Raw genomic sequence first — 26492 nt, 5'->3', positions numbered from 1 at the left:
CCTTCAGCCTGCCACTGTCATTGAAGGGCCCAGAGCTGCTCTGTATGGGGCGCCTGGCTCTTCTAGAACCTTCATGCCAAAACATTTGTCTACTATGGGAAGCTGCGTTCTTTCACAAGGAACTCCTTCTATTCTCCTTTGTGTTCAGTCAGGGCACTATGGAGATTATTTTTTTTTTCTTAACTTGCATGTAGGTAGATCGTTTTGCCTATCAATTTCATTTTGGGCTGTGGCAGACGGCCCCTAAGATGGCCCCAAGGATCCCACTGCCCTAGGTTCATGCTCCCCAGCCCTGAAAACGCTTGCTGTTTTAAGCTGCTGAGTTTGGGAGAAATTTCAGAGCAATGGACAACTGATACAAGGGCCCTGCAGCCAGGTGGAGTCGGCTCTAGGTGAGGCGAGGGGCAAACTGTCGTGCCAAGCCACGTTCCTTTCCTAAGATCCAGGTGTGCCGCACACCTGCCCTCCCACCACGTCAGAGCTCTGGGTGGAAACTGTCCTGTGGAGGACTTGCTCCTTGGCAGGATGCCTCGCTGTCATGTGCCATGATGTCACCCAGCCCATGGAGCCAAGGGCTGCAGCCCACACAGGGATGAGGCCACACTGGAGGCCCCAGGGACCCCTGTCTGGGCTCCTGTGCCTTTTCCTCCTTCCCCCAGCTCCCACCTGTCCTCTGTATTTTCAGGTGGCCCTCTCTCTCTTGCTCGCTGTAAAACCAGGGACTCTGCTCCCTAGAACGGGGTCTGCCACAGTAGAGACAAGGGCTCAGTGGAGTGCAGGGTCTGAGTCCCCTGCAGGGACCACTGGACACGTGCTCTGGCTTTTCCAAGGTCTCTCAGTAGCAGAGTGTCTGACATGAGGTTTCGGGGGAGGGAGGCACGTGGGTAGAGGTGTGAGGACAGGGAGAGGTGGCACCTGCCATCGCTGGGTCAGGGACAGGCAGGCAGGGGTCTGTGTCTCTGCAGGAGCCTGACCAACCCACACCTGGGGCAGGAGGGGGACTCACCGCGATGAGCACAATGACAGACAAGGTGTAGTACACGGAGTCCCGGCACACGGCCCACCACGTCAGACGCACCACCTGCCGAGCACAGGGCCTCAGCTGCTGCTGGCTGGGGTTGGAGGCAGGGAAGAGCTTCCCAGGCCCCTTGCAGGTGCAAGGACACGCCCCGGGATCCTCCCAGGCCACCCGGCCCTCCCTCACACTTGGGGAGGAATGGGAGCCAGGCATGTGCTCAAGGGTTGGTTAAACCTTCCCCTGCTCCTCAGAGGTTGCAGCATGGCCTGCCTCTCCAAGGTCAAGTCTAACGCCCCTCCAGGACTCTGAGGACACAACAGCAAGCCAGCCTCAGGCCTGCAGGAGGCCAGATGGTTCCAGAATCTCTCAGGGCCAGGGCTACCGGAGGCACTCCTTAAATGGCTGCGGTTGTCAAAGGAAACTCGGCCTTGGACTGGCCACGGTGGTGACCCTGTACCTCCCAGGCCCCAGAGTGTCGGAGGACAGGGAACCCGGGAAGCTGACGCGCTCCAAGCCACCCACCTGACCAGCAAAGAGTCCACAGACTCCAATAATACACAGGATGTTGAACACGGCGGAGCCCACGATGGTCCCCACCCCGACATCGCCGTGGGTGATAAAGACACCTAGAAAGGAAAGAGCCCGGGCCTGGCTGCGTGGCTGCCGGGGGAGCAGGTCCTTCCCACCCCCCGACAGCACCTGGACGTCAGCTGGAATGGGGAACCCGACGGGTGGAGGGGCCCCGGATCAGTGGCTCCGACGCTCCCCGCTTTGTGAGGGGCTGTATTGGGGTGTAATCCACAGGCCATAGGATTCGTTGACCCGGCCCAATTAGAGAATTGTGCAGCCAAAGCCACAATCTAATTGCAGGGTAGTTAAACCTCCCTAATGGGTCAACCCCATGCCCACCAGCTCCCCTAAGGCACCAACCTAATCTAGCTTCTGTCCCCCACTTCTGCCTTGGGATGGACAGATGAGAACGCAGCTCAGAGCTAACATGCCACCCCGCTGCTCTGGGCGCCAGAGCCCTGTGGACCCCGCCTCGCGGGCTGCCCGGGGTTCCTCACCAATGACCGAGGCGAACAGCTCTGGCGTGGAGCTCCCTGCGGCCATGAAGGTGGCTCCTGCCACGTCCTCGCTCAGGTGGAGTTTCTGAAACACAAGGGACCACAGGCCCTCAGAGAGGGACGCGGGGTGCTGGACGTCACGAGGACATAGAAGCAGGGAGCTCCAGGGACATGTGCTGGGGAGCCCAGCTCCCGGCTGGCAGCCTCTCCTCCTTGTGTCCGAGCATACGCCTCCATGCTCTGCCAGGCCTCCGGACACGAGCCCCTTCTCCCATCCCGCCGTCGGCTTTCTGCTCATCTCCAAGGCCCCTGGGAACTGTCCCCTGGATGAAGCTCTGGCACCCCCCAGAGCCAGCCAGCCCCCATTAGACTCTGTTATTGAAACGTGGATTATACAGGGAGGGTCTGCGGTGCCCACGGTCACCCTCCCTGCTGCAGCCTGAGAGCGAGACTGGCCTGTGTCACCTAGAATAGGGTGGGGCCTGCAGTGGAGCCCACCAAGAGCCCACAGTCTAGACACTGTCATGGAGGCCCTGTACGAGAAGGTGGGGGTTGGCACCTAGGGGCCCCACACAGCCTGGTCTCACGTTCAGGAGACTCGCTCTCTGTAGTGAGCCTTCCCGTCACCCCAGCTCACAGAGGCCCTGTCCCCAGGATTGAGCTGACACCAGACAAGCTGGGGGCTCTCCAAGGCCCACTCTGTGTGGGGAAGCCACACTCTGACCGTGGACAGTCACCTGGATGTAGAATGCAGGGCTGCGGCTTAAGTATCCCTCCCAAGGAGCCTCTGCAATCCTGGGCTCTGGGGTCACCACGCCAGCCCTGGGCCACCATGCCCCTCCTCACTGACCAGCTGCCGAGGGGTCCTCAGAGGGTCAGAGGTTTGGGCCTGACACAGGCTGGAGCCACAGTGCTGACCCCCAAAGTGGAGGCCCAGCTACCATCAAAGAGGAGGAGTTCACAGAAAGGCTCTGCCGCTCCCTGCTCTGTGTGACACCAAGCTGTCTAAGCTGGGCCTGGCAGCAGGGGACATTGTGGGCAAGTGCCTGCTCCTAATAGCCATGTTCTCTCCTGCCACCGTCACAGCAGCACGGTACCCCCAGGGGCCTCCAGGGGCTCAGATCCCCACTGTGACCTGCCACCTACAGGGAATGAGCAGCACTGGGCACCCTGGCCTGCCAGGTGGCACACACGCGTGGCCACCCAGGAGCCCGACATCCTACAGTAGTGGCTTCCTCGGCCAACACCGATTGAGTGGCTGCAGAGAAGCGTCACCATGGGACCAACACCAGCTGCTTAGAGTGACAGTCTTTATCACCAGAGTGTTTCTCAGCCTTCTCACCCTGTCATTCACATGCCACATGTCCTCATCCCTGTCCCTCCCACGTACCTCACAGATCTTCTCCAGGGACGGAACAAAGAAGTCGTCGCACACGATGGCCAAGGCGTAGAACATGTACAGAGCCTGCCAAGGGAAGAAGATACATGGGGTCAGTGAGGGCCCCTGTCGCAGCCCAGCAGAGGCCAGGGGCAGATAGGGGCCCAGAGGAAACCCCAGCACCCTCAACTCCTCCCTGACCCATGGGAAAACTGAGGCCCAGAGGAGCCATAACGTGCAGTGAAGAGGATCAAACCCGGGCTCCCCGGGCCTGTGCATCTTCTCTTGGGATGCTGTCCCCGGCTCCTGGCACACAGCCCCTAAAGCCCTGGGTCTGTGGTGTCTTTTGGGGGCTAATGACATGACTGGTGGCAGGGCCCCTTGGTAGCTTCTCCTTGGGGGATGGGTTAGAGGTTAGGGACCTCCCCCCCTCCCCCCTAACCTGGGGGCCAAGGCTGACGTAATCAATCTTGCCTATGTAAGGAAGCTTCCAAAACCCCCGAGGGGCAGGGTCCCAAGAGCTTCAGGACAGCGGAGGTGCCTGGAGGGTGGTGCACCCAGGAGATGGCGGAAGCTCCTCTTCCCCACCCCTCTCCCTACGTCTCTCCATCTGGATCTGCAAACAAGGCCTCGTAACACAGGCAAAGCGTCCCCCTGAGTCCTATGAGTTGTTCCTGCGAATTACTGAATCTCAGGAAGACGCGGGAGCCCTGTTTCCAGCATTGACCAGAAGCCCCCAGGGACTGACAGGCGTCAGAAGGAAGGACACTCTGGTGGCCGAGCCCCTGACCTGTGGGTCTGACGCCATCCCCAGGTGGACAGCGTTGGGACTGAGTCAAACTATGGAACACCAGCTGGTGTCTGCTGCTTGGAGTGTGGGACCCCCTGGGGCCCCCCCACAGACACACATTTTGTGACCAGAGAAGAAGGACAGCGTGCACATTGGGACAGCAGGAGACACACTTTGCTTGTCCAACCCAGGCGCCTCTTCTGAAAGAAGCGGGTCTCTCCTAGCAGCAGAGGCTGCCCTCAGAGGCAAGACAAAACCAAGAAGGAGGGCGTTCCGAACTACCGCCCGGAACATGCCAATACGCATAGCCTGCAAGCAGCGTCCTTGCTACTGACTGTCCACCCTCTGCCAAGAAAAAGGGGAACTCTGGTCACCCTGTGAGCCAGCGTTTCCTGGGTCCTGCTGGCCTCTGCACACATGGAAATCCACGGTCCCTTTGCCTGGGGAGGCTCACAGCACCCAAGAGCCCTGGTCCTAATACTGGTTCTGGGACTTCTGTGCCACATGACTTTGGACAGGTCGTGGTCCTGGGTCTCCACTTGTTCTCTGTTTAACGACGATGCATGAGCAGATCAGTGGTTTTCAAGTGGTTGTCCAGCTGGGCCCTTTCCCTGCCCATCTATCCAGTAGGGCCTACCTGCGTGCCAGGTGTGGGTGCCTGCAGCAGGGATTTGGTGACAGAGCACCAGGCAAAGCCTCTGCTGCTGGTGACCGCCTTACAGCCAGCGCGGAGCCCTGAGGCAACAGGGTGCTTGACAGACCAGCAAGGTCAAGGTGGGGGCAGAACAGAGTGAGGAAGGGGAAATGGAGGAAGGGGGAGGCAAGGCAGGGGGCCCTGGAAGAGGAGGGTCTGCTGCCCTCTGCTGGGCAGGGACATCCTGTCTGCAGAAAGAGAGGAGCCAGGAAGCTCCCGCCCACACAGCCCGACACCCGAGGATCTCACAACTCATCTGATAAAATAAAGTGGAAGAGACACTCTCTAAGACCACAGCACCCCAGGCAGGTCTGTCTACTGGAGTCCACGGGTGACAGTCCCTGGATGTGACTCGTCAGCTTCTGGACAGAAGCAAAAAGAAACCAAGTGTGGGGCGGTGGACCGAGGGGAGGGCAGCAGGAGAGACCCTGCCACAGACCTCAGGAATCTGGCTCGAACTGGCACCCGGGGCGCCACATGGTGTCTCTCCTATGACCCCCACAGGAACAGAGGAGAAAGAGGAGCCAAGATGGTGCCACAATTTCCATTCCTTGTGCCAGGAGGGCGGGAAGTTTCTAGTACTGCAGACCCCTGGCTCCCCTGCCTGAGGTGCGCATTCCCTAAAGGAGTCTGGCAGATTCCCTCTGTAGAGGGTTACATGATCATGTTTTTGACTTTGCAGGTCCAAGGGTCTCCATGGCAACTCCTCTGTTCTTCGAGAGCCAAAGCAGCCCTAGATGGGGTGTGGCCATGGTCTAATAAAATGTGACTGGTGAGAACAGGCTTGGGCTGGACTTGACCCTCCAGCCAGAGTGTGGTAAGAGTCCCTGCACAAGTCCTGAAGTTGTTTTGTCTTCGCTCTGCCAAGACTTCTGTGGGACAGGGCCACAGAGCTATGGGGCCAATCAGCCAAACTCGCACCACCTCAGTCAAAGGGGAAGTGTAGAGTCGGAGTCACCAGAAAGATAACAACTCCATTACTACAGAAATAATATACACGCCTGTCCTTCAGACTCTGCCTGTAATCCTCACTCTGACCCTTCATTTTCATTAGAGGTTTAGCCTATTAATTGAAATTTCACTCACTCATTCCTCTCCGGTTGTCGCTATCAATGTGAGAATCCCAGATTTCGCTTTCTTAATTATCTCTTTTAAAAGACTAATGTCTGCCTGGGATTAAATATACAAGCAGATGGTGCTGGGCGGTTGGGCTGTGATCAGAAGGGAAATTTGCTGTGGTTGATCCAAAGTAGCAAAGCGAGCCTTGCCCTGCTTCGTCTCCCAACTCCATTCCACCGAGTCAACAAATGGTTTCTGGGAAGGGCCAGAAAGTAAATATTTTTGGCTTTGGGGGCCACTTAGACTCAGATGCACCACAGCAGACGTGGAGAGCACAGAAATGAATGGGAGTGCTGTGTTCCAATAAAACTTTATTTACAACAACAGGCAGTGAAACATGCCTGGCTGGGCCTGGAGTTTGTCTGCCCCATTACGGAGGCACCATCTATGATTTCAGTTTGAACCCATTATTCCCTTTTTGACTTGCTATTTGAATGTCACCGCGTGTTATCAGGGCCCATCTGCACATGGAGGGAAGTTTGAGAGGAAGTGCAAGGGTTTCAACTGTAGGTAAGTAAAGGTGGGCAACTTGTCTGGGGTGGGGGTTATATGTCGTGCAGGGGTTGACACCCTTGACCTGTATTTTGGCTCATGGTTACACATCAGGAAGAGGTGCTGTCATGCACCATTAGAAAAGCAGAGAGCAGACAGGACTGAACCACTTTCTGTGATGTGAGTCACTGAGCCCATTGGAGATATCACCTCTCAGTGGGCAAAACAGTTTTTGGTATCTGCTTTTTTCTCGGGGCTGTGACAAGGACTAAGTGGAATCTCTCGGGGGCTGTGGCAGACAGGTTTTAGGTATGTGACATCATGCCCGCAAGGACCACTTACACCGAGGATGTGCAGCAGGACAGCTCCGTGCTGTCGCTCCTTATTGGAGAACAGGTCTGTGGGGAACTCGTGGATGGCTGGAAGACAAGAGGAGAGGACAGAGGGTTAGGAATCAATGGGCCCCCAAACCTCACTTGAGACCTGGGAGTCCAACAAGGAATTGTGGAGTCCACTGGCTTCGGGCTGACGAGCAAGAAGGTCAGCTATTTCTCAGCCCAGGGCAGATGAGCGCTCTTAGGAAAAGGTGCTGGAGACTAGATTATACCCAGCTACTCTAGCACCTTAGCATCCATCATGTTTTAGATATTTTGAAAAACTATACAAAATACTTTACACACACCAGGATGGCTACAGTCCAAAAGACAGAATAAATGTTGGCAATAAGGAGATATCAGAATCCTCAGACCATGTTGGAGGGAAGGTGACACAGAGTGGCTTTGGGAGTTCATCAAAAGGTAGCAGTGGCCGCAGGACCCAGCAATTCCATTTCCAAGTGTACATCTTAGATAAATCCAAGTGCATGCCCACAAACTTGTGCACAAATGCCCATAGTTGTATTCATAAGAGCTAAAATATGGATAATAATATGGAAATAATCTGAGGCAAACACTCAGGGTTCAGGCACCATCCCCTCCCAAGCAGCCCCGAGCCACTCATCAGCCTCTGAATGCCCTGGGAATGGAGACTGATCCCTTCTCGTCTTCCCACCACCTGAGATGACCAATGGGGGAGCACTCTCACAAACACATGCCAAAAGGACACTCCCAGACCCCCTCCAGTTCTTATCACACTAGATAGACTAGGATCTTCTGGAAGACAGTGACCCTCACTGCCCAGTTCACCACCGTGTCCTCAGTGCCCAGGCCAGGCCTGGCACATGGGTTCTTAATTGACTTTAACAATCAATTAAATAAGCAACGGCAAAATGTTAACCAAAATGACAATCTATGTTGTTTAATCCTGTGACAATGCTGTTAACCCTGCCAGCCCTCCAGGTACCTGGAGTGACAATAGGCTCATAATAGACACTCAATTAATGCTTGCTAACTGGACGTCCAGGACAGAAATCCCTTCTCTGTAAATGTCATTTGCCATAAGCTTTGACAATGATGGTTTCTCCCTCATACGGAAACTTTCCTGATTTGAACATCAGATTCTACCAACAACAAAGAACAGCTCCCCAAGCACTTAGAAAAGAGTGGATTCTTTCATCTCTCCCTCCCTCTCTCCCTGTAATCCAACTCCCTTAATACAGTTGCTGCTGCCAGTTCAAGGGCATGGATCTGCTGCAAGGATTTTCTGCCTGGAGATGAGAATTACTAAGGGAGAGATTCGGCCGTCTCGCTGCCAGGGTCTTATTTCCAGGATGAATGGAGCTGCCCGGGATGGTTCAGTGCAGATCAATAGACATTTCTGCCATGAGAATTTGAGGCATGTCCCCACTCTGCAAACCATTGTTTTGAGAGCTGGCGATTTATCCAATCCTGAGACGTCTCTGAGAATCAAAATAAAGTCACGCTGCTGAGGACACATTATCTGGCCTCCAGCAGGGAGGAGATGTGGGTTATAAGTGGCTTTGCCCTTGGTCGGATCCGACTCCTTGCTCACTCTCCCGCCTTGCTCAGCTCCCCTGATGTACACTGGAGGGCCACAGAGGTGTCTTGACATTGCCATCAAGGGCAGCAGGTATGGCACCCCCAGACATACTCGCCATTCTCAGTGCCTACCAGAGTCTTCTGATATACCCTGAACCCAGGGGGCTGGCACTACGGCCTTATGCATGCCTGTTTTCGGGTGAGGCTCAGAGAGGGACGTGACCAGCTCAGGGAACCCAGCCACATAGGCCAAGACTGGGAATTATGGTGCACTGTGGATCGGAGGCTGGCTTGGCCACTCATAGACTTAAAATGGCCTGGTCATTTCTCCAGTCCATCCCTCTGTCTCTTCAGTGGCAATCTGCTGCTCCTTACTGGGTGTGGCATGCCCTAACCCTGATGTCCAAGACTGCAGCCCACAGAGGACCACTCCCCACTCCCAGCCGGTGGCTGGTAGCTGGGACCAATTCTCTCCTCTCTTTAGGACTTGAATCCTCCAGCAGCCGGCCAGGTGGCAGGGGATCCCTGTCCCTCCCACCTTGGCCACCAAGAGCAATAACTGCAGACTGCAAATATGTTGTATGTTAGGCACTGCGGACAGAATTAGGTTTCGGGAAGTGCTTCTGCCCTTATGACCTGCGTGACCTTGGCAATCTGCTAACCCCCAGGGCCATATCCTCTTGGAGCCAGGATCACAACAGACCCTGGTGTCCTGAGGACTCCGTGCAATGGCTCTGAGGATCGTTAGCTCATGGGGGACGCTGACCACAGGGCTCTAGAGGACACAACTTTCTACAATAACAATAGGGAAAGCAGAAGTGGCCTGGAGGGGAGAGGACGGCAGGAGAGCAGAGGACAGGAGAGCAGATTCCACAGCTGCAGAGAAGCCATGTGGCCCGGGTTCCCAAGGAGACCTTCCTCCTCCCCCCCTGCTCCCAGGACTGGAAGCCCCATCCAGGTCTGAGAGGGGCGGAGCCTGTCCCTGCTGCTCAAATCCCCGCCCCATCCCCCCTCCCCCAGGAGAAAGGAATGAGTGGGGCACACACATGGCTTTTGAGGTCATACACATGGCTTTTGAGGTCACACACATGGCTTTTGAGGTCGTGCCTAAGCCTTTAAGCTGCAGGAATCCAGGGGCGTGGGGATGGGGAAGGCAGAGATTTGTCTGCAGGTGGAACCGAGCTCAGGGAACTTAGGGACACAGGGATGATCCCAGGCTCTGGGAGGGAGGAGGAGGGAGGGGACAGGAGGTAAGGCAGCTGCTCCTACCCCTCTGTTAAGGTTCTTGCCTTTGCACCTTGGTACCGAGAGTGACTCCTCTTCCTTCTTGGCCTTGGACACGCCCAGGTGTCCTTGCAGGCCAGATGTGTGCCTCCCTCCACATGACGGTCCTGGACTGTGCGCAGCACCCAGGGCACTGCAGGCAGGTGGCTCCTGCCAGCTGCCCTCCCCACATCAGAGGGGAGCCCTAAGGGCCCTGGACAGAAGCATCTCCAGTGCCCCCAGCACCCTGCACACGTCCACTCAGGTCCTCAAGGCACAGCTGAGTTTTCTTCACCCACAAAAGCTGCCCACCTGAGGCTCTGAACCGCCCCTGCGAGGCTCTGCACCTCTGCTGACATCGCTGCTAGTTGTCAAGTACGAATTATCCAACTGATATTCACAGACCACCCCCTGCCCCCGAGACTGTGTACCCTGAGCCTCCCTGAGCACGTGGCTTCATCTCAAAGGTGATTTGACTTTCAGAGAGCACCGAAGATGCTCCAAAGGCAGGAGGTCATCAGGATGGAGTATACCTTGATCCTGAAAGGGCGGGGTCAATATGTGTTTCTTGAGCATCTGCACCAGGCACCAGGTGAGTGCCGTTTCCCAGACGTGGCCTTACTGTATGCTTGGCCTGGTGCAGACGGATAAGTAATAAAGGACGGACAGAGTAGGAAGCTTTTCATGATGGCGAGGAGTGGACTGGGCCAGCAGTCAGTGACCAGCGGAGGTGGAGGACATGCAGGGAGCCGGTAAATACAGTGGCACCCATGTCCAGTTCCAAAGGTTGCGCTTCTAACTTTTCAAAGCCCCTTGATCTCAGGCAATCCTGAGAAGCTCACTGTTCCTACTTTACTGATGTGGACACAGAGACCCTGAAAGCCTCAAGTATTTCCTAGAAGTCACGCAACCAGGCAGCACAGGCTCTTCCCAGTGAGCATCTAACTGATAACAGGCGCATGTCTCAGGGCGAGTCTCTTTACCAAGCAGCTCTGGCCCTGGAAGCTCTGAGGCCACAGCAGCCAAGTTCCTAGAGGGAGGAATCAGCTCAGTTCTGCCCGCGGCCCGGGACCCACTCAGACAGAGGTCAAGACACCTGTCACTCACCTTCCTCCATCTCCTTGAAACATTCAACAGAACAAACCACTTCTTGTTCACATATTAATGAATGTACTATGAATGGACAAAAGGACCTGTGGACTGTCCATCTGTCCGTGCATATTACACCCATATTACATTTACATACAGTAAAACTCACTCCTCAGGCTGCAGCTCTATGGGCTGTGAGAACCGCACGGACCTTCACATCCCCCGCCACACCCCCAGGACACTCCATCCCTTCCCAAACTCCCTGTGCTGACCTTTTTAGTCACGGCCTCCTGCTCCCCAACCCTGGCCACCAGTGATGTCTGCGTTCTCTACACTTTGCCTTTTCCAGAATGTCCTATGGATGGAATCGTGTCACATGAAGCCTTTCTGGTCGCATCTTACACATAGCAAGACGCCTGGACGTCCACCCGCGTCGTGTGAGCCCACCTCGCGAAGCGTTCTTGCTTGAACCCTCCAGTCCCCCCTTGCCTCAGTCTCCTGTAGGGTCCCCTGGATGCTGCTGCTCCTGGGGCCTTGTCCCCAGCCCTCTTCGCCCTCTTCTTGGCTCTGACCTTTAGTCTCCACAGGCCTCTCTCAAACTTTGGTCTTTGCCAAGCTCAAGACCTGATCTCCCGGCAGCTGCCGGACACCCTTCCTTGGCATCCTGAGCACCCGAAGCCCAGCCCCAGGGAATGGCCCGCCAGCCATCTCAGGGTGCGGGAGGGAAATGGGGGAGCTGTCGCTGAAGCCTACCCCCTCCTCGCAGCTCATAATGGGGGGACGGCCACCTAGCGCTCAAGGTCGATTCCCATTTTCTCGTGTGAACCTGCCAAGGGGGCATAGCTACGGGGTCGGGCTGGGTGCTTCACGGTCACACGTGCTCAGCCCTGTGTCCTGCTCTGAGGAGCCTCAGCTCCCTGGCAGCCCTGGCCCTGTTGACCCAGGAGACTCTGGGGGCAGGAAAGAGGCAGCACACTCTTCTTGCTGCAGTTGGTCCTGGAGACCAGGGCTATGGAGAGGGCCAGGAAGCTCTGCCGGCAGGAGCACCCGCTCCCTTAGTCGGCGCAGAATGTTTTTAACTTGATCATTCCATTGCCCGCCCATCCGAGTCCATGTGGGCTGCTATAACAAAACAGGCCACCTGGGGGGATCAGGAACAATGGGAATTGATTCTCATGGTTCTGGAGGCTGCAAGGCCAAGACCAAGGCCCCACTCTCTGCGTCAGAGAAGGTCCTGGAGGGGACACATGCCAGGCAGCCCTGGAGCGTCTCCTATGAGGGCAGAGGCAGAGCTATGACCTGAGCACCTCCCAAGGACCCTCCTGACACCACCCAGTGGGGGGTCATGCTTCCCTATGGGAATTCTGGGGGACACAAGCCTCAGACACAGGGCAGCTCCTTCTGCCTGGGATTCTGTAAGCGCTTAATTCCCTACATTCAATCCTTTCTGTTTAAAATACTGAGGTTGGTTTCGATGTCTTGCACCGAACACTGACTGATACACCCAGCTCCCGTCAGTCCTGAGACAATTTCCCTTCCCAAACTACTCTCAAGCCCACTCACCCTCCACCTGCACCCCCAGCAGCATCTCTCGGGGGACCACCCCACTGAGCCCACCCCAGCCTCCCCCCGCCAGCCCTTCCACCATGTGTTCCAGCCAGACAGCTTCTCAACACATAAGACCAGAGCCAGAAACCCCAGGGAGACCTTCGAGGCATGCCCAGTGGCTCTGCAGGCCAGGCTGACCGGCCTTCCCGGAACCAGCACTTCCAAACTGCTGCTCTGCGGCTGCACGACTCTGCAGACAGCAGCGCCATGCTTTCTGGTAGATGCAGATCTTTCTTAAACCTTTCAATTAGCCGATTCTCTTTAGGGAATGCAAACTGTGAATTGAACTTTTTTTTTTTTTAATCTGCCTCCAAACATGTCATTCTCTCTTTGCTTTCTACTCTGGTTAAAAATAACCTCACATTCTAAGCCCTGACGTTTATTCTCAAACTATGAAAACAAGACTGCAGGGCTGGGAAGTCGTTTAAATAGCTTCGAATTTCTAGCATTTCAACTTACATAAGGTATGTGGTTTAGAAACCACCCAAGCACCAGGAGCCCAAAGCAAAAAAATTGTGATTGTTTTTTTCTCTCCCCAATTCTATGGTTTAAAATAACTTCGCTAGGAATCTTCTGCCTCTCATGGGCAAGAGTCGGCATGTGGAGGTTTTAGACCATCACCTCCTGTCCCAAATAGGAGTAAATAAAATTAGATCAAATCATCAGCTTAACCAGCACGAAAAGGAGTTGACAATCCTGTCTTTCTGGACATTCCAAGAGATTATGTGCTGCAAAAAAATGAAAATATGATCAGCCGCCTCGGCCACGGGATCACCCACCACAAAATCTCACCACTGGATGGAGCTCCTGATTCTACGTGGCTCAGCTGTTTCCACCCGGGAGGGGGAGCAGGCTCGTCACCATCCCCGGGTTTCTAAGTGGTTCCTGCATCTGCACCTCTCTGCCAGCTCTGGTGCCAAAGATCCTGGTCCTATACCAACAGGGACCCCGACTCCCACTTTACAGGGGAGACACCAACGTCCAGAGAAGGTCAGATGCTGTCATCAGCACAAGTAGGTGATCACAGGGCTGTGGGACCTGACAGGACAAGGGGACACTGGACAAACTCTCTCTGCAGCAGCCATCTCAGGAAACCAGACCACCACCTCATAGCCACCAGCCCAGATTGGCCAGGCCTGGTCAGTGATGGCCAAGGACAGTCAATTGGCTTCCAACTCAAGGCCAGCTGCCCGAGTCTGAATCTTGGATGTCCCTGAAAGGTGCCTGTGTTTAAAGCATGGTCCCCAGTGTGGCATGTTGGGAAGGTGTCTTTCAGAGGTGGGACCCAGAGGGAGGTCCTGAAGTCCTTAGGGACATATCTCCAAAGGGAATTGTGGGGACCCAGTCCCTGTCATGAGCTGAGGAGCTCTGTGTCCCCACAAGCTCCGGCCATGGTATGCTGTCCTGGCCCTGACCAAACACGGGGCCAATCAACCGTGGATTAAACTATGAGCCAAAAAAAATACCCCCTCTTTCTAAAAAATGCCTGAGATAATCAGCTCCTAAAGTGACAGGAGCTGACGAACACACCAACCAGAGAACGCTCCACCGTCTCCCTGAAGGGAATTGAATCGTGTCCCCCACATTCGAGTCTACCAGGATCCTGGAGTGTGATCTGGTTTGGAAATGAGCTAGCAAGACCCTGCAGACCTCGGGTCTCAAACTGCCGACGTTTTCTCGCAGGTCAGAGGCTGTAGGTCCAAGGTCAAGGTGCTGCCAGGACTGGCTCCTGGTGAGGTCTCCCTTCCTCGCTTGCAGGTGGCACCTCTCAGGTGGGTTCTCTTGCTGTCTCTTCCTCTGGTTAGGAGGGCGCCAGTCCTGCCCCACCTTAGGACTTCACTCAACCTTCACTACCCCCCGAAGGTCCCCTCACCTTAGGGACTAGAGCCTCAACACACAAATCTGGGGGACACCACTCAGTCCCCAACATAAGGTCTTTGCTGTAACTAGTTAAGCCAAAGCAGGCCACGTAGGACTCAGTGGACACTGATGGCCATGATTGGTGACCTCCTAAGAAGAGGAGAGAACATGCAGAGAGCAGAGCCGTGGAGCAACAAAGGCCGAGACTGGAGTGATGTGTGCACAAGCCGAGGACACCAGGCCACAGGTGGGAGAGAGGCACGGACAGGTGCTCCTCAGAGCCTCAGGAGGAACAAACCTGCCAGTCCCAACACCCACTCCAAACTTCGAGCCTCCTAAGCTGGGAGGGCAGAAGTTACGAGGTTTTAAGCCACCTGGTTGGTGGTCCTTGGCTGTGGCAGGCCTAGGGGGCTGACAGTCCCCACTGAGGACATACATGTCCCTTCCAGTTCACGGGCCCCTGCCTCCCCGTCAGTCACGTCTGAAGCCTCCTTCCCCACTGTGTGAGCTGACTGTTCAGCTCTGTGACGGAAAACACCCAAGGAGATCAGCAGAGAGGAGGAAACGTGGATAGGGGCTCCCAGTGTCGGCGGTCCAGGCTGAGGCTGGCTGACACCATGGCTCTGGGCCTAAGGGAGGCAGAGCTCATGGTGGAGGGCGAGGTGGGGAAGCTGCTCCGTCCACCGGGAAGACAGACCACGCCAGGGAACATGCCCAGTGACCGCCTCCTGCAGGCAACCCCACCAGCTAGTCCCTTCCAAACAGTTATCAGGTGAGTCCACTCAGCTGGGCCATCAGGGTACAGCTCCCAGTGACCTATCACTCAGCCTCTGAGCACAGCGGGTGTGGGGACACCTCACCCCCACCATAGGCCTCCCCGCCCCCTCGCCTGATGGGTCAGCCAAGTGCAGGTGATAGTAGCCGACCCCAGCTGTTGACTCTGAACAGGTGCCTGGCTTTGCCTTACTCTGGGTGGCCTTTGTTTATGTGGTCCCACCTTCTTTCCCTTGCACTGGGTCACGTGCTCTCCGACGGCTGTTGTGACCCTGTGCTCATCCCTGTACTGCTGGGACCTTTGCCAGCGGACACCAGAGGGAACAGTCAATGACATAATGTGCTTATATCCAAAGTGAATTGTGAACCGAGACCCCGCCCACTGTGCAGCAGATGGGGGACCAGTGGGGGGGGGGTCAAGACACGGCACTACTGCTTATCAAAAGGAGGAGGATTATTAAGGAGAACATTGCTATTTGGAAAACAGGTACAACGAGCTTTTAACACACACACACACACACACACACACACACACACACACGCCGGGTGCTCTAAAAACTTGCTATAGTTTGGATCATAAGTATCCTCCAAAAGTCTGTGTAATAAACACTCAGTCCCCAGGGTGTCACTATTGGGAGGGGATCAAGCTTTCAAAGGTGGGACCCAGTGGGGGTGTCTTTAGGGCATTGGTGACACGCCCTTGAAGGGGACAGGGGGACCCCCGTCTCTTCCTCATTCCTCTTCCTGAGGTGAGCAGTTCTGCTCCACTCCCCCTTCCCTCCACCATGTGCTGCCTTGACACAGGTCCAAAAGCACCAGGGCCAATTTATCACAGCCTGGAATCTCCAAAGCTGTAGACCAAAATAAACCTTTTTATCCTCATAAGTTAATTATCTCAGTTATTTCATGATAGTGATAGAAAACTGACGAGCCAGCACTTTTACATAGAATTATAGAATTTCATTTAATCCTAACCCACCTTGGCAATACTATCATAAGTCCTATTTCACAGGTGGGTAAACGAAGCCACAGAAAGGTTAAGTAAGTTGCCCAAGGTCCCACAACCAGGAAGAGGCGGAACCACAACTAAAGTCTGAGTGATTCAGCCCCCAAGAGCCTCTGGCTAAACGTCAAGAGCCAAGAACCTCAGCTCAGTGATTTGACACGACCTCTCTTCACATGGAGCCTGTTCAAAGGTTATCATTGGAAGCCTGAGAAGAAAGTCACCCATTCCCGGGGATCCCAGTGCCCTGCAAGGGGTTCCACCGTTTCCATGGCAAACACGCGAAAGTCAATTTACTATGATTCATCGAAAAAGCCCGAGGCCTAAAAGCCGCTGAGAGAGACTCCGGGGCTCAGAGGCGGAGGGAGAGCAGGCCGTTCCCCTGCTGCCCCGGAGAGTTGAGAGGAGGAAAAAGACGCTGGGGCAGGAGGGGCTGGGCAGAGAGGTGACAGGGACTTCAGGTGACGGGAAGGTTCTAGATCACAGGTGGTAGCTACAGGGTCATGGTCATGTGAACCCACGCTGTGCCCTTAACACCCGTGGCCTTCACCCACTCAGCTCTCTCCTCACAGCTCAGGAGCAGGGGTGTCCCCTGACCACAGAGGGCTCGGCCTCCTTGTCCCACCTGGTGAGGATGAATGAGCAGCAGGTCCCCAGATACACGCATCCAAGTGGACAGTGTCGGCCATCACTGCACCTCCCGGTGAAGACGGGGACAGGCTGGACCGTCCTGGGCTGCTGAGCTCGTTGGAGCTGGAGGGCAGCTGCAGAAGCCCAGGGAGCAGTGGACCTGACCCGGGGCCCACTCAGGTCACTCACGCCATCAGGCCACCTGCACCCCAGGAACAGGACTGCAGAACAGGACTGAGCCATCTGGCCATGGCAGGTGACAAGAACGGAACCAGGGTCCCTAGGGGTTCAGGCCCTGCGTGGCGAAGGTCCTGTGTGTCCTTGGCTGGCAAAGGTGGCCACAAGAGTGATCACAGCCATGTGTTAATTCCGGTTGTCCAATCAGCCAGCAGAGACGGTCACTTGCTGTCTGACCAGGACCTATGGCCGATCTGTGAACGTCACAGGCATGGACTTCAGGGGCCCTCAGGAGAACAAGCGGATTCTTCCTGGCACTTTGGTCCAAACCTGGCACACACGGGGCACTTGGCACAAGGTTTTAATAAAGTGCTTCCTGGGGCTGTCGTGACAAAGCACCAGACACTAAACCCCCTGAAACCCGGTCCAGGTGGGACAGTCTGGAAGCCAAGGTGCTGCTGACAGGGTCAGCTCTTCTGAGAGTCGGAGAATCTGTTCCCGCCTCTTCTAGCCTCCGGGGGCAGCAGGCCATCCTTGGCTTTTCCTGACTTGCAGATGTGTCACTCCATGGTCACCTCTGCCCTACTGTCTCCATGTGGCTTTTTCGTAAGGACACCAGTCATTAGGTTTAAGGCCACCCTCGTGCAGTGTGACTTCATTGTGAGTTACCTCTGTGAAGACCCCACTTCCAAATAAGGTCACGTTCACAGGTTCCGGGAGTTAGGACATCACCGGATCTCTTTGGAGAAGCAACTGGACCTACCACTGTGCTGGCGCTCACTAATGTGACGAACCTGTCACAGAACACAGGCTCTGAAAACACCTGCGTCCATGAGCTCCAAGGTCAATCAGGCCAAGGTCCTGACGCCCACCTGCTGTCCAGAATAATCACCAGCGTCTCCTCTGCTCTCAAAAACGTCACCATCTGGATGAGATAATTCGTGGTCACTCAACCCATTAGGAGTACAATGACCTGGAATAAAAATCAACCCCGATCCCCCAGGAGTGTTTAGACTAACTCCTGGTGACGCGCCGGGAAAGGCCCTCATAGTGCCTGCAGAGACGCTGGGTCCTTCCTTGGCCTGGGCAGCCTCGAGTGCAAGCAGGCGGGAGGACGCAGGGGGAAGGGCTGGCGCTGAGCAGGCACCCCCTGCCCTCCCCCACGCGCTGTCCTGGGCCAGGCCGGGCTGTGGGCCGAGCGGTGGTGGGCTCCACGGGCCTCCAGGGCCAGCCGGCAGCACCCCATCATTCAGCCAGACAAGTCAGCCGGAGCCCTGCGGGGTATAAATGAGCTGAAGGTCTGCCGCGGCGGAGCCGGGGTGCAGAGACCACTCAGATCACGCGGGTGTGAAGTCCACTCCACGCAGGTAGTCACAGGCCTTAGGAGTCGAAACTGGGGTTTCTGGGAGAAGGGATCCTGCCTCAAGCTGCAGGTCAGCTCCTGCCTCGCTGCCAGTTCAGACTGGCCCTCCCAAGGCTCCTTTAAGGAGTTAACTCCTTAAAGCAAATCTCAAATGGAAACATCCAAGCGCGCACGCACATGGAAACACACACACACACACACACACACACACAAACACAGTGCTGAGGTTTGGAGGAGCATCACTCCAAGGTCCACGCGTCAAAGGCTTGGTCCCCAGGGCAGCACTGTGGGCGGTGCTGCTGACCTTGAAGGGATGGGGCTAGAAGAGCTCCTTAGGTAATTAGAGCCATATCCTAGAAGGGGACTGTGGGACCCCAGTCTCGTCCTCTTTCTCTCCCTCTCTTGCTTCCTGGCTCCTGCGGTGAGGATTTGTTCACGATCCTCCCACTATGATGCCCCAGCCTTGCCAAAGACCCAATGCAAGAGGGCTACTTGATCTTGGGCCGGGATCTCCAAAACTGTAAGCCAAAATGAACCTTTTCTCTTTATAGATTAATGACCTCAGACATTTTGTTATAGTGACAGACGGCTGACGCACACACAAACCTATTCTGTCAGTGTGGACGTGTGGATTTCTAGACCCAAGAAGAGACACAGGGCACACGTGTGTGTGCCTCCTACTGACTCCGCTTCTCTGGAGAACCCTGAGGGCTACAGTGGGCTGTGGAAAGTCGGAGCCGGAATGTGAAGAATGAGGAGCCACAACTTCCCGGACAAGGCCGAACCAGGAAGTCAGGCTGGCACTGGAACCAGCACTTTAGGGAGGGACCTGATAGGCCACCATCACCACGTGCCACCTGTATCTGTGGGCCGGGCCACCCTCCCTCAGCGCTCAGCCCTTACCCCACTTCCACTGGGGCCCTGTGTGCTCGGCAGTGTCCCCCGTTAGCCCTGTCCCACCTCCTCCCACACCTAAGTCTTGTTCTCTCCTGAGCCACGTCAAGGCAAGAGGTCTCCAGCAGGATTCAGCACAAATGGGAGCAGAGTTCACTGGTGACTTTGGGGAAGGCCCTCTGAGATCTTTCTGGAAAGGACGGGGCAGCGTCTTTCAGCAGAGTTGCCTGTGCAGGGCGGGCGTCGTCACTGGCTGAGCAGATGCACTGCCCCATCGGCCACTAGGGCCCAGCTAACAGGATGGAGCAAGAGCACAGGTGGAGGAGGGGACAGGCAGGTCTGTCCGTCATCAGCAGGGCTTAACCCACACGGCTGTGACGGGGACACGTGACCCCTTTTCCCTCTAAACTCTCAGGAGAACAAGAGAGTGCAGGATTCCTGCGGGGGCCTCTCTGACGTCCCCCTCGGCTCCGATGGGCGAGACATCTCTAGGGAAGAGTCGCTGGGTCTGGATCTCATCCTTCCCGCCCTCCCTGAGCTGGAAGGAGCGCGGACGACCCCCTGGGTTGCACAAGAGCACCGCGGGCTTGTTGTAAACGGAAACTCACAGCAATCCCAGGGTAAGACCCGGGAGGCCACTCTCGCTCACTGGCCGCTCCCGGGGCCTGTTCCTTCTGGTGTGTCACCTGGATTCAAAACGCAGACACTCCCCCCACCGTGTCTCCCTCTGCTCACAGACTCATTCAGGGCCACAGGACAAAAGGCGAGGGTGTCAGACTTCCCAGGATGACCAATCAGCACCGCTGAAGCCGACCTTGGGCCAGGACATGGACCACACCGTGCTCTGCGTCCAGCGCGGGGCGGGCAGGGATCCTCTCTCCAGTGGGACTGACCTCCAGCTCCAGGGGGAGGAAGCAAAACCCAGGAAGACTGACGGGAGCTCCGCTCCAGCCCTTCCTCGGGGAAGCTAAGCACCCCGAGCTCCAGAGGTGTGTGACCCAGGAGTGGCCTTTGCCACCTTCCACAGGGACGAGTCACTCCTCGGACACACGCACGCCCAAGGGAAGAATCGTGTGCAAAGCATCAAGACCAGAACCCTGACCTCCACCCAGGCACAGGGTGCCCTCTGACCTTACCCCGAGTCCAGGGCTGTGCTACAGTGTCGCCCGGGGACCCTCTGTTGCCCACCAAGACAGGAAAAGGACGGATGAGAACAAGCACATAAACCCTCTGACCCTGCCAAGCACGGGGTCATTTTCCCGGGCATTTACTCTTAGTATTTTATAAGCAGATAAATCAAATAAAAATCAGATCTTTCACCAAAGGCGAGCGTAGGAAGCATCCACATAGGGAAAGGGTTCTCAACCATAAGTGACGGTGCGTCCTGCCTCATCCCCAACACCTGGAGACATTTTGGTTGTCACAACAGGGGAGGGTGAGTAGGGACACTGCTAAACTCCTACAGTGCTCAGGACAACCTCCACAGCAAAGACTCATCCAGCCCCACATGCCCACAGAGGTCGCGTGAGAAACCCTGGTCTAGGAATAAAGCAGATTTTAATGATGGCTGCTGTCCTTGCCAACGAACACTGATGCCTGCCTCACTCCGCCTCCTTGTAAGGGGACCCTCGCTCTCGGTCCCCATGCTGTCAAAGCACACACTCTCCTTCCTCGAGAACTCTCTATGCTAAACGGGGAGCTAGGAACAGGCGAGAACATTCCCGATGCCCACGACTGTTACCTTCGCCCCATCTGCTCCTCAGAGTCTCAAGTCACTTCAAGCCACGTCTCAACAGCGGTGCGTCTCTTGTGAATGGTGCAGAATGGTGACAGGCCCGCCCCCCGCCTCAGCTCGGCCTCTGTACTCCACCAGCTGCAGCCCTTCTGTGCCAGTGTTCCTGGGCCACCAGCTCAGCCATCCTGGGGACTGAAGAGGCTCCAGCGGGGGCATGGACTCTCCCTCCCTCCCACCCGCGCAAAGTGTGGCCTCAACTGGGGGACTGTGCTCAGGGCCAAGGGGGAGGAGGGACGACGCTGGCCACCTGCTTGAGAGCCGATGGAGCAGGACCTGCATGCAGGACCAGTGCCCCAGGGGGCGGTCGCCCAGAGCTCGGCGGGCTGTCGAAGAGGGAAACGTCCACTCCCACTCTGCAGGGTGACTCCGGCCTCCAAGGACCTCCTGGGAGGCCCAGGAAGGAGGAAGACTCCAGGCAAGGGAACCAGCTGGTGCGGCGGTGGGAGGTGGGGGGCAGGTGACAGAGGCAGTGCCCGCTGGCCCAGGGCACTCTGGGAGGCAGGGAGTCTGCAGGGGCAAAAGAGAGGCGTGTCCCAGACTGTAAGGGCCTCAAGTGATGGGGTCAGGACTTTGCCACACCAAGGACACCAGGGTGCACCTGATTTCTGAGCCCAGGGATTCTGAGGACTTGCTATTTCACACCAGCAGTTGGCACTGTGGCCGTCGGCCTCTGCCACCCCTCAGCTCCGTCCTGGTGTGGGGGCAGCAGTCACACGCACCCACAGGTGACACGTGAGCACGGGAGCGAAGCTGCTGCCGAGAAAACTTCATTCGCCTTCACAGACAGTGACTTCTGGATCCTTTCAGGGGCCACAAAGTAGTGTTCTTAAAAAAATTTTTATTCTGATCATTTTAAAATACAGAACCGTTTTTAGTGGGCGGGCCACAGAAGGGTCAGGAGCTGGATCTGCCCGCAAGCCGCAGTGACCGACCCTTTCACAGCATCCTGGGGACAGGGGGTTGGGACGGGATGGGAGCTCAGGGAGAAGCTACTGGGGTGACCTGGGAAGGGAGGGGAGGGACAGGTGCAGACAGGTGGTGGCCCCTGACCTGCACACGGGGCTGGCAGATGGACAGGGATGGACCCGTGGTGCCCACCAGGGCAAGGAGGGCCCCGTGGCACAGGAACCTAGACAGGTCCTGTGAAGGTGGAGGGGCCAGGGGGCTTGTGGGCTGTGCCCACTCAGTGCCCAAGAGGAAAGATATGTCCAGCCCCAGCAGCCCAGGTCAGTCACTCTCGGAGAGAACCGGGGCACACAAGGTCTCTCTGCTATTCTCAAAAGTGGCACATTGCAGGTCCATACTTTCCAGGGTCCCTTTGTAGAGAGAGGGGGGCTGGGAAGGAATCCAGCAAGGAAGGGCAGGGGACCAATCCTGATGCTTCCCACTGACACCTAGATCCAGCCACACCTAAAGCCAGCCAGATCTGAGGTCTCAGCTCAGGAGCCAATCACCTCTCCTCCCTGTTCATGCCATTCCAGGCTAGGGTTTGCCATGTGCTACCAAAATTCCCACCTATCTAGTTGCTGTTAGAACAGCCCTGGCGGGGGTGGGGGGGGAGCAGAGGCTTTATCTGTGTGTGACCCTGTGACTATCTTAGAGGACTATTGCACAGCCTTGCTCAAAGCTTTTGCCTCTGCCTTACTTGTCTCTGGAAGGTGACCCACACACAGGAGGCGCTCCATAATTGCTGGTGTAGGAGTGAAGGCACGGAATCCCGGGGCCCACACCCTGGGCTCTGGGAAGGTCTCTGAAGGAACCATTGGGAGGCAGTGAGCTTCCTGTGTCCTCGGCCAGCCACGGGCGCAGAGACGCCCCGGCGACATGGTTCCATGTTGTGCATCAACCCCACAGGCTGGGGGGGCACACAGGCTCTACATCCCAGCCCCTCGCTCGTCGGCCCTGGCTCAGCTGAGAGGGTGGGGTCCCAGAAGAGGGTCTCCCAAGGGTGGAGCTCAGGTCTGGCCAGAAGGTGCGGGGTCCCCACGGGTGACGTCCCAGCAGCGCAGACGCTGGTTTGGGGAGGAGCCTCTGTGTCTTCACTGACCCCAACCCTGACCTCTCCCAGGAGTGCAGAGGACAGGGGGTCGTCCCCGCCGCTCAAATCTGTGCTCTGCCCCGTGCCCTGCCTCTGTCCCTGTCTAACCAGGCCTGGTGCTCGTGCCCACCCAGAGGATGGGGACCAGGTGGCCAGTGCTGGTGGCTCCGGGGCACCTGCTATTCTGTGGGGTCCTGCGGGATCGAGGACACGGCGGAGTTTCCATCCCTCAGGGGCCTGGTAAACTGCCCTCTGCTGCCATGAGTCTGGGGAGCGGGTGCCCTGCCTGGGGACCTGCACTGCAGCCAGAGGACAGGGCGTGATGGGCCTGGCGATGTGCATCTCTCGACCCGGGTGCTGGTGACCCGGGCATCTTGAGCTCACGGAAACCTGTCCAGGGCTCTTTCCTGTGAGAGTGTGGAAAGTTCTAAAGGACAGTTTCTCTGGACAGTCATCAAAGCAGACCGTGGGCGGCTCCCCAAGGATGTCCCCGTCCTTGTGACAGCTCCCTGCACCCTCCGTCAGCTCCGCCCGGCAGCCGTGGACCCTCTCCCTGGATGCTCGCCCCCTTGCCCCACCTTGGATTGTGCAGAGGGGAGTGAGGGGAGGGGCTGTGGGGAGGGAAGGAGATGGAGTGAGACGGCCATTGCTCCCCTGTACACATGTGTGATTACAGAACCTGGGTGACTCCGCGCCACCTTCAGCCCGAGCAAGGAGAAGTTGTGCTCCATTTGTGAACAATGTGTCAAAATGCGTTCTATGTCCTGTGTAACTCATTAGAACAAATTGAAGAGAGAGAGAGAGAGAAGCTGTCCAAAGCCCCAACTTGCATTTGCACAACAAGCCTCTCTCAGTAAACACCTTGCACACAGAAAAGACAAAGAGCAGGGGACGGGGGACAGTCCTTCAGGCCAGCAGGCGGAAACCAAGCGAACTGACTTTCTATCCCTGCGGTTGGCCATGACGCGGCCTCGCGGTACAGACGAGTTCTAGACGGTTGATGCTGTGCCACTTGCACATAATGAAGTCGGGTTCAAAGTCAAGGGTAGAAGAGCTGCGGTCTCATAGTCAGGCCGTCTCTCCCCTGGTCCCCTCCCCCCGGCTGGCTGGCTGGCTCACCCCACCGCCCCATGACTGCAGATGGGACCGTGGCCGACTCCTCAAGTTCACGGGTTTTCTCCAGCCCATTCCCTGTTCCTCTCCCTCTGCAGTTGATCAATCCCACTGCGATTGTGTGATCATCCAATCTCATAAAAACTCTCCCTGGGAGATTGTGCTGGGCCAGGGGAGGGGGGGAAGGTGGCCCAGTGAGTTCCTGCCCAGTCAGTCGCCAACATAAAGGCCAACAGATGTCACCAAAGATGCTTCGTGATGTCATAGTGGTCCCTGGGAGGCAGGGGGCAGCTTTCTGTCAAAACACGGGGAAACACCTCCTTACAAGTCAATGCCATGAAACTGATTTCCTCCTCAGGTGACCGACACCTTCATATGGAGAGTACCGGGCCCAGGGAATTCTCTTCTCGGCAAACTTGGTTTCACTGCTTGTGGGAGGAGGGAAACCTGATTGGGGGGCTGCTGATCTGAGCTGCTTGTATCCATCCTGCCAAGTGGGAAATCCCCTTCCCTCAGCAGTAGGTGTCAAGGTCAAGGTGAGGCCGGGCTGCCAAAGCCAGGCAATGGCAGTTCAGACCCCACAGAGTGACATTTTTAACTCGCTGTGCGTGAAATTAACAGTGTGTTCTTTTCCAGAGAACCTGCATCTAGAGAACAGTGTATACCCCGGAAATGCATTTCAAGATCAATTGAGGCCTGAATAAATCATCAGGGCTCTCCCCAGGTATCGCCCCAGAGCGCTGGCATTTAAACATCCTCTAACAAGGCTCCGCACAGGCGGTGACGGTTGTTAATTAAGACTCGAAATCTTGCCAGAATCCCCCTGAAGCAGGCTGCTTGATCACCCTCAAACGCTGCACAGTCAAGGAGCTGCCTGCCGAACGCTGCACGGTCACGGAGCTGCCATCAGACTTAAATCAACACGTCCTTGACCTTGAGCATCCCACCCTGGGAAAGCAGCAGGCGTGGGTGGAGGATGGAAGGAGGGAAGACGGCCAGACAGGCCATCTCTCTGGATCCCCCTCAAGGGCAGGAGGTGTCTGCAAACACTGGGTGAGGCCCGGGGTGTCCCAGGACCCACAGGGACCCCCTCCCCACCTCGGCTGCATCAGGAAGGGGATGTTCTGAGCCGATCCGGGTGGTGGGCTCTGAGGGAGTCTGTCCAACCATACCCAGGGTGGTGGGTCCCAGGAAGCAAAGGGCTGAGCCTAACAGGCCTCTCTTAGGACCTGAAGGACTTCAGAAAGGAGAGGAGGCACCCATGGGACCAGGCCCTGGGGCTGATCCCCACCCCCACCCCATTTTTGCAGTGCTGCATGGAACCCAGGCTTGGTGCCTGCCACAGAGCTCCACCCCGGCTCTGCCCCTTCCCATGATCCTTTCTCTCCTCCTCCCTCCTCCAATACTGTCCCCGTCCCTCCTAGCCTCTTCTCTGGCCCTCCCCAGTGAGGCCTGCTCCAACCTGAACCCGGCTGCCGGCCTCACCTCACTCCCAAGCCCAGCCAGGCCAGGCCCTTTCTGGAAAGCCCTCGGTGGCTTCTACTGACCTGAAGACGCGAGGGGTGGCCCCCTTGGTCCCCCACTGAACCAGCCCTGTTGCCAAAGGGCTTCCAGCCACCCAGTGCCCCACTGCCATGGCCATCGGACGCTGCCAGCCCCAGAAGTCTGTGCGTGTGATACCCGTCTGGGCGTTAAAGCGATGGGACTTGGGGAGCCTAGAGAACTCGCATTGATGCTTCTGGAGGTGGTGACTGGCGTGTGGGTCAGCCAACTGAGTGCAGGAGGCTGACTGTCCGGGGCAGCAGCATCCCCTGGGTTGGGGCCGGTGGGAGCAGGGAAGTGGTGGAGGGGACAGATCCTCCTCCCACCTGCCCACCTGCTGCTCCTGCTGCCCTCTGGGTCAGACTCGGGTTTCTTTAGCCGTCGGACTCAGGGACATGCACCTGTCACTTGGCCTGGGACTTGGGCTGCCAGCCTTGGTCTGGGGTCCACCATGGGTCTCCCTCTTCTTCTGAGGCTGCTGCTGACTGCCTGGCTCTCCAGCCTGCAGCTGAGCCACGGTGCTCCGAGGGGCCCACCCCACAAGTCCCCTCTTATGTACACATGCTTCTATGCAGAACCCGGCACTCCACAGATAGGTTTTTTTTTTTTTAAGCTTCTATTGTTGTGTGTGGACCCAGAGGTTATCCCCACACCCAGCAGTGGTCCCACACCCAGAGCCCAGGTGTGTGGGGATGTGACAGAGGACGTCATGTCTGCTCAGGGATTGGCCCACGGGGCTGATTTTTGGTTCTCTGGCTCCAGCCGATCTGTACAAAGTTTCCCGACTCAAGAATGATTTGGAGCCCAGTCATGTCCTATGGATCCTAAATATCAGTGTGTTGTCTGCT

At 56.6% G+C, this 26492-nt stretch overlaps 1 protein-coding gene across 4 annotated transcripts in view; it reads right to left on the bottom strand.

The window, feature by feature from the left end:
- The window catches only part of Slc24a4 (solute carrier family 24 member 4), a 125820-nt gene that overhangs the window by 39489 nt on the left and 59839 nt on the right, over positions 1-26492 (bottom strand). For all 4 annotated transcript variants that reach the window (XM_078050737.1, XM_005339140.4, XM_078050736.1 and 1 more), the window contains exons 3-7: positions 6901-6977; positions 3476-3550; positions 2086-2170; positions 1541-1644; positions 1007-1081 (exon numbers count right to left, since the gene is read on the bottom strand). In XM_078050737.1, coding sequence (XP_077906863.1) covers positions 1007-1081; positions 1541-1644; positions 2086-2170; positions 3476-3550; positions 6901-6977 — 416 coding nt within the window. The remainder of the gene's footprint in view (positions 1-1006; positions 1082-1540; positions 1645-2085; positions 2171-3475; positions 3551-6900; positions 6978-26492) is intronic.

The sequence above is a fragment of the Ictidomys tridecemlineatus genome, chromosome 5, assembly GCF_052094955.1.
Source record: "Ictidomys tridecemlineatus isolate mIctTri1 chromosome 5, mIctTri1.hap1, whole genome shotgun sequence".
Classification (NCBI taxonomy): domain Eukaryota; kingdom Metazoa; phylum Chordata; class Mammalia; order Rodentia; family Sciuridae; genus Ictidomys; species Ictidomys tridecemlineatus.
Note: the sequence above shows the minus strand (reverse complement) of the source record. Positions and strands in the feature narration are given on the sequence as shown.